The sequence below is a fragment of the Magnolia sinica genome, chromosome 16, assembly GCF_029962835.1.
Source record: "Magnolia sinica isolate HGM2019 chromosome 16, MsV1, whole genome shotgun sequence".
Lineage (NCBI taxonomy): Eukaryota > Viridiplantae > Streptophyta > Magnoliopsida > Magnoliales > Magnoliaceae > Magnolia > Magnolia sinica.
Genome location: NC_080588.1, coordinates 61,878,221 through 61,886,546, shown reverse-complemented (window position 1 = coordinate 61,886,546; position 8,326 = coordinate 61,878,221). Strand labels below are relative to the sequence as shown.

Here is an 8,326-nt window from a genome sequence, read left to right as displayed (position 1 = left end):
GAGCCATGAACATCACCAGCTCGGAAAATCGATCTAATCCACACATTAGGTGGACCACAACTCTACGTTTTGCCTGCCCAATGACTGAACGACACTGACCTTTCCTTGGCGACCTCAGTGTGTGGCCCACCTATTCTACGACTCGGATAACCAACACAAACGACACGTGGCCGGCAAACGCCTCACTGGTAACTTGTGCCGAGCGCGCACGTTAGTCTAACCCAGTAAGAAAGACAGGCCCGTGATATAAATCGCGCAGCAACGTCTTCTCCGTCTGTCCACGTAAACATCCTCTCATTCGCGATCACCGTCGCAAACGGCCGTCAGTCGCCAGAAGAGAGAGAAAGAGAAGAGAGAGAGAGGTTGGGGCTTTTCTCTCTCTTCTCTTCCTTTTCTGTTTCTTCATGGCTTCTACTCCACACCCATAATCGGCCATGTTCCAAAACTACCCCTCCAAAACCATCCCACAACGATCCGATACCGCTCTCCCAAATCCATCCCACACCAATGCCTTCGTCGACTCCCCTGTAGCCGTTCTCTCCCGCCCCTGTTCCAACAATGTCCGATTTCTCCGCCTCTAATCTCTACTGCGGCGAAGACGCCGATGACGTGGCCTCCTGGGATTCCGACACGTGGACCCCGCCGTCAGCGGAAACTGTCAGTTCCCCATCCGATGACGACCGTCCGATTTCATTTCTCCTCGATTCGGAGCTCCACCATATGCCGGAACCCAACTATCTCCAGCGCTTCCACGATGGCTCTATCGACGCAATCGCCCGTCAAGACGCCGTTATCTGGATCCTAAAGGCACTTACCAATCCCCCGTTATGACGCCATTACTTTCCCCGGGCTTTTCTTACCCGTTTATACTGATATTATTATCATTTTGACACTGCCATTGCGCAGGTGCATGCACACTACCGTTTCCGCCCCGTAACGGCTTATCTCGCCGTTACCTACCTAGACCGTTTTCTTTCCAAATACACCCTTCCGGTACATTTCCCTGACGGCTTGCTTGCTGGAATGTCATTTTCCGTTGTCGGATTCTGACGCCCCTCTTTTTTTACTTTTCTGGGCAGCGAGGACATGGGTGGCCTATCCAGCTTCTGTCCGTCGCATGTCTGTCCATTGCAGCAAAAATGGAGGAAACGTGCGTTCCCGTTCTATTGGATTTCCAGCTGTTCGAGCCAAGGTTCGTCTTCGAGCCCCGTACGATTCGACGGATGGAGCTTCTAGTCATGGCCAATCTCCAATGGCGATTGCGCTCTGTTACGCCGTTCGATTTTGTCGATTATTTCACTCGGAAGCTCGCGAGTTTCAGTCCGAATCGGATCTCTTCGCGCGCTTCCGATCTGATACTCTGCACCCATCAAGGTAAAAAAACGGCCGATACCCGATTCTTGCGTTTCGGGCGATATTTTCACTCAATATGGGTTTTTTATTTTTTATTTATATTTTTCTCAGCAGACATTAATTTCGTGGGATACCGTCCGTCGACCGTAGCTGCGGCTGCCGTGCTTCGTGCAGCGGGAGAAATCGCCGGTTTATCGGCGGCAGAATATCGGAAATCGTCGAGTTTTTACGAGTCTCTGAGCGAGGTAATGACTTTTGATTAGATTGCCAGGTGGTCTTGTCCGGAATTTCTCGGCGAGTATGGTGTTTTTTCTCGGGAAATCTCGTCATGGATTTACATTGTGGAAGCAGTGCTGTGTAGTCCGTTGGACGGCCTAAAAATGTAGCTCCCGAGGCTAGCCACTGTAGATTGGACTCATCTTTGGTGATCCTTCACCGTTCATCTCGTGAGATATATCTTGGATGGCCCACATTATAAAATCTTCCAGGAACTGGAATATCTATTTCATGCAGCTGAAATTTTTTTACACGGAAATCGTCAGCCGTTAGATAGCAGTGTGACCCTCTAAATTACCAATGATTGAGATTTTTCAACGTGGGCCATCTACGGACTTGTACACAGAAAGAAAGATTATGAACATCGAGAGTGGCTCCAGTTGCTGTGGGAGCACGGATGCAAATGCTCCTCCAGACTATCAATCTTAGTCATTTACTCACGGGGTTATTTTGGTAATTTGAGTACAGGAAATGGTGAGCCGCTGTCAGCAACTAATGGAGGAGTACTTAATCGCCACGTGTCGCTCCGGTCGGGCCAAAGCACCGCAGAGTCCGGCTGGCGTGCTGGACGCAGCTACCTGCGGCAGCTGCGACACGCAGAAGTCCGCCTCTGTGAGGCCGGAAGCGAGCCGAGCCGAGCCGCCGAAGAAGCTCCCAAAGCTGCGATGTACAGAAACTGTGGAGACAGACGCTCGTGATAAAAGCCTCCTTTGAGAGCTCACCCCCTCAATATTCAGCCCTCCCTTTAGTGCTAGATACATCTTTTATTTCCACTTTTGGTAATAAAACAGTACAAAGCCGTACTCTTCTATTCCCAATAGTAGAATAAAAGGTCGAATCTATCAACAGGGTGGGTGTAGATATCAATTCCTTAATCTTTTTTTTTCCTTTTTCGAGGAAATTGGATTTTTAAAGTTATTTTCGCTGCGGGATTATGAAGACAGGTTACGGGATTATTAGGGTTCCTAATTACCTTTCTATCCTTAATCACCTTATTATTAATTAATTAATTAATATTATTGGAGACATGTGGTTAACTACGCACCCTTTGGGTCTCCCAGTGTATTTTACCGTGCATTCTTAGATTTTCGAGAATGACGATTTTGCCCCCACTGACAAGCAGGCAACTCGGGATCTGTTTTGGTAATTTGATGGATTGACGAAGGGTATGTCGGGGATAAATGATTTTCTTTCCGTAGTTCGAGTGATGGGGTTTCGACACGTATCATCCGTAAAAGTACTGTTTGGTGGGCCCAGCTGACCGATGAGTTGGCAAAGTCGTAGGGACGCACGAAATCCAAGATTATGGCTGTAGTCCTTTTCGGATCCGACCTTTTTTTTTTTTTTTTTTTAAATTTCTCTCTTTTCTTTTTCTTTTTCTTTTTCTCGTCGATATCGATCGTTGGTCGCCCACGTCGTATGATCTGATGGTCTGGATTGAACGTATGGATTTCGAAGGTGTTGCACACGGAAGCGGATTGCGTCCTGCCCTCGCCTAAACCATAAATCCGTCTAGGCAGGGCGCCGTGGGGCCCACCGTAATATATGGGTTTTATCCACGCCGTCCATCCGTTTTTCCATATCATTTTATTAGGTGAAACCAAAAATGAGACAGATCCAAGGCTCGAGTGGACCACAGTGGGGATTGAACTCCCACCTATAAAAATTTCTTGGGAGCTGCACAATTTTTGGATCAAGCTCATAACTGTGTTTTCCCTTCATCAGGTCTATATGACATTCTAAACAGGTTGGATGGCAAATAAACATAAACGTGGCCCCTGGGAAGGTTTTAACGGTGGATATCAGTATCACCGTTGTTTCCTGTAGTGTGGTCCACTTGAGCTTTGGATCAACCTCATTTCGGAGATCATATTATAAAATGATATGGAAAAATGGATGGACGGTGTGGATAAAACCCATAAATCATGGAGGGCCCCACAGAGCCTCTGCCTGGGGCAGGCCGCAATCCGCTACCGTTGCGCACGGGATGTGGGGGCCACGGGAGGAAAGGTCAGCTTACACCACGTGGGCGTGTGTTTGTGGAAGCGGATTGGCTGGGTACGTGCCGTGCGAGGGCGAGCACCGACGCTCCCAAGTTGTACGAACGGTTCAAAGGAGATCAAAGTTACATGGCCCCACAGTGATGTATTTGTTATATCTACACCGTTCATCTATTTTTAGAGATCATTTTAGAGAATTATCCAAAAAAATGAATCATATCCAAAGATTATCTGGATCATCTGGACCACACCACAAATAGCAGTGGAGATCATGATTTTCACCCTAAAAAAAATTCGTAGGGCCCACCATAACGTTTATTTTCCATCCAATCTGTTCATAAGGTCACGAGACCTGAATGAATTGGAGAAAAAAAATTTCATATTGATCCAAAACTCCTGTGACCTCAGAAAGGGTTTTAATGGTAAACATTCAGTCCCCCACTGCTTTTTGCAGTGTGGTCCACTTGATAATTAGATCTGTCTTTTCTTTTTTGTCTCAAGCATTAAGATTAGCTGGCCAACTGGATGGACGGTTTGGATATAAGACATGCCTCATGATCAGATCCACATAACTTGCTGACGTTAATACAGCACCTATATAGTTGGTATGAGGTACACCACTCCAGCCAATCCGCTTCCTGTGTTTGTTTCTTTGTATGGGTTGGAAGCATGATTTAGTGGTCCGGATCCTTTGTCTCCTGAGTCAATTGGACTGTTGGAAAGAGAGATATACTCCATTGGCCCACGTTGAAGGGGACGGCTGAGATCTTCCTTAATTGGGGATTTCGAACATGGTACGTTCACGTTTTCTCATTACACCCCAACTTTGTGTCGACGTTGCCATTGTACTGAAAGGGGCCCTAGTGTCCGTCCGTGCATGAGCGTGTACAGGACATTCCGCCCGTGCATGAGTGGCCCCATTTTGAAAATGACCAGGCTCAGAAAGAAGAGTTTTGCCAATTCCACACGCGTGGGAGCCATGCACACCCACACGAGTGCCTGGGCAACATTCTGGCACGTGTGTGAGATCAAAGAAATCTTTTCATTACCTGCGATATACTGTTTTAGATCTTATAGCAAAACATACAGACCATTTCACACTTGAGCATGACCTTAATACCCTCGAATGTTTTTACATGAAATATTTTGTCTGCGTGGCTCCTTAAAAGTGATGTGGCTGCGGCGAGAGCCCGATACGGACGAGAATGAGAAATTCTAGCCCTGTAGTTCACTTTTCTATGCCCTGTGATACACTTTTTCATTTTTGGATAACAGAAATGCCCTGGTATCATTTGCCTTCCTACGGGCTCTCATCTCATAAATTGAAATGTCTTTTTTGAAAGGAGATGTGAGCCTCACCCAAAGCTCAAATTCAGTGTATCCCTTAGCCAACCTGATTTATTCATTTTAATTGGATAACCGTAAATTGATAAAATGATTTTAGTTTTCCGTTTAAAGTTTTTCGTGGCCCATAACTGTACCAATATTGTGCATTAATTCTCTACTGTTTCTTTTGGTGTGGTCCCTGTTTTATAAGTTGTCTTCAGACTTGGACTGATGTTATGAAATTAAAATTTCTTACATATGCACGAGTTGGATTTGCTTCATGACAACTTAGCGGGCTCTACATAAGATGTGAATGGATTCAAAACGTAGGGCCCTCGATGTAGAAGGGTCATTTGGCGTTTCCTTCTTCCTCTGATTTTTTCATGGGAAGGGAAGAAGATGTTAAAGGGATGATGGTGTTTTTTTGTTCCATTTCTTTTTCATTTTTTGATTTTCTTTATAGTTATTTTTTGAAATTTTTTTTTTTTTTTTATTTGGTATGAATGAGGATATACAAGAATACTCTATTGGATGAATTTTATGATAGAAATATGTTGTGAGGAATATTGTAATGGATGGATTTTATAAGAGAATAATGTTGTAATTGGTGAATGTAATAAATGTTGGAGTAGATACATGTTGTGATGGATGACTTCTGTAATGGAAGAATTTTGTTAATATAACAATGCTTAGATAAAAGTATGGTATACTGGATGAATGTTGTATAACGTCTCGAATTTTTGCCAACTTGGAGTTGGACGTCCTTAAGCAATGGGTCTATTATAACACCTTATTTACTCCTCAGAACTCAATCTCAAAGTTTTAAATCCTCTTTTCAACCCATTTCATTCAAAAATCTCACCTTTTACCACCTTATTCTTCAAAATTTTCTAAATACTTTCATATTAAACATTAATCCTAAAATATAAATGATGAATAACAATACTTAAACTAAAATTCACTATAAATAGTAAATTTATAAATAAAATAGGTTTTTTACTATTAACCTTATGAAATCTTTCAAAATAAATAGGTTATTTGGATAGATCAGCTTCTCCTACCCCAAATTCATATACGGCACATCATGTAACTCATTCTGGATTGGAAGATATGCCCGTTTCAAGAAGACGAGTGGCAGAACCAACACCAGGCGAGCGGGAGGCCTCGCCCAGGCGGCGATGGCATCGCCCTAAGTCCAACGGACCGCGATGGCATCACGCCGACACTGATGCCTCGCCGGTGCACCAAGTTTTGGTGGTCCCTCGTTGCAGTTTTCTGCAGTTTTTCAACCGACTTCAAAAAGTCGTAATTCCCTCGTTATAACTCCGATTTAGGTGATTCAAAAATCAGATTGAAGCTTGATAAGTATAGTTCCATATAAAAATAATTGAATAATAAAATAAAAATTTTAATATAGTTGAATCTAGGTTGATGTGACAACTATCTAAAAAATTATTAGTTCAGACAGCTGCTACTTTTAAAATTTTTAGAATTTTTCGACAACACAAAATCTAATGAAATTTGGTAGAGATAACATAGACTTGATGATGAACTTCTAGAAAAATAATTAAAATAATAAACTAAACTAAAGTGCTAAAAAGAGGCATAGAACTACCTTAGTACCTCATTCTGTTATAATTAGGGCGGAATTTAGTTAAGTACTAAACTAAACAATCAATGGATCTGGCTTGAACCACTTTCTATACAAACTATAAGACTTAAGACCATTCAAATCACTAACTCAAACATTACCTAAAGACCTAGGGGCAATCTCAAAATCCAGTTGCTCTCGGGAGCATATTGAAATTCCATATCGGACCTGAACCACGCGTTAAAAGTTCGATTACCGCGAAACTATATGATTATATCAGTCTTATTGGACTTAACAAACATTGCCAGAATCGAGTCCAAATAGTATCCAGAAATGCACAACTTTAGCCTAGAGCGAAGTGTGTGAGAAACGCGAATATCTTTAGGAAAGGAAATCAAATTTAAGTAAATTGGGTTGTTCGCTTGCAGGCCAAATTTAAGATTTTCGACCGTCAGATTCTAACTGAACTTCACCCATGGATCAAGAAAATTTTCCTGCACATATCCATATACTTGTGGCCCCGATCGAGGAACAACGACTGTTGATTTGATACAAGTCCTTCACGGTCGATCCACTAACCCAATCACATTGAAATCATAACATGACTTAGATCCATGGTCAGGGAACTTACCCTATGCTGTAAATGAGTAACGGACCACCAGATGAGCCCTGTTTGTAAAAAATAATCGCTCTTTGGATAGAAACCAAGTATACCATGGCTTTAGGGCCATTGACATCAGTTCTAGGCCTATATAATACCCTTAAACCACCCCTCTCTCATTCCATACGATTTTCTCAAAACCTAGGTGAGAGAAGAGAGAAAAGAGGAGGAAAGAGTGAGGAGAAGAGAGAGAGATAGGGAGATCGTTGCTGGGATTCACTCCCACGACTCCACATGCCGAATCGCCACCCCACCGTCGATTCTGACTTCGATTGGGTAAAAAATCCTAACCCTAATCTCGTTTTAGGAATCAAAATAGAGGAATCAGTGAAATAGCTAACTTATTTCATGATTTAGGTAGCCGTTGTGCCCTAAATAAAGGCGTGGTTTACGAACTGAGTTCATAACGAGCGTACCAATGAAAAGTGCGGACTATAAATGTTTAGGTTATGGTTTTCAAGGCTTTCAATGTCAGCTAATGATTTATGTCTGACTTGATTGCTGCAATATGATCTTAGTTATAACGTTTTCCATGAATTATACATGTGTAAACTATGTTGAATATATTATGCGTTCCACATGTTTGTTGAAATGTCTGTATGAACATGTAAATATGATTTGTGTTTGCTATGACTATTAAACTATGATTTATCGTTGTCTTATACATGCTGACCTCTTTATGTAAGGATTTGCTAAGATAAGTGTTGTAACTAACCTAGTCTATATATTGGGTAAAAGGGTAGCCTAAGTGTTTGATAAATTGTTTGAATGAGTGAAAAATCCTGATTTGTGCTTGTCATGACTATTAATCTAGGATTCATATTTGTTGTATGTATAATAATCCCCTTGTGAAAGAATTTGCCATAATATATGCCGTAACTAGTTTAGTTTATGTATAAAGTAATGTGTAGTCTACGTGTTGATAAAATGTCTGAATGAGAAATTACTTGATGAAATGTATTTAGTAAGGGTGTTAATATAGGATTATCAACTACCTTATCAGTATTTATGTTTCATTCATGTAATCTAAATTGCTACTACGTGATTTATGGATGAAATGCATATGTATAATAACATGTTCAAGGTGTTTGTTAAAATGCTCAAATGAGATTTAATTTA

General features: G+C 41.9%; 1 protein-coding gene across 1 annotated transcript; it reads left to right on the top strand.

The window, feature by feature from the left end:
- Positions 1 to 273: 273 nt before the first annotated feature.
- On the top strand, positions 274 to 2,655 carry LOC131229387 (cyclin-D2-1-like). The gene is made up of 5 exons (XM_058225329.1): positions 274 to 807; positions 907 to 993; positions 1,080 to 1,374; positions 1,468 to 1,598; positions 2,098 to 2,655. Exons 1-5 carry the CDS (start codon positions 559 to 561, stop codon positions 2,341 to 2,343), a joined length of 1,008 nt encoding a protein of 335 aa, XP_058081312.1. The 5' UTR covers positions 274 to 558; the 3' UTR covers positions 2,344 to 2,655.
- Positions 2,656 to 8,326: the final 5,671 nt, after the last annotated feature.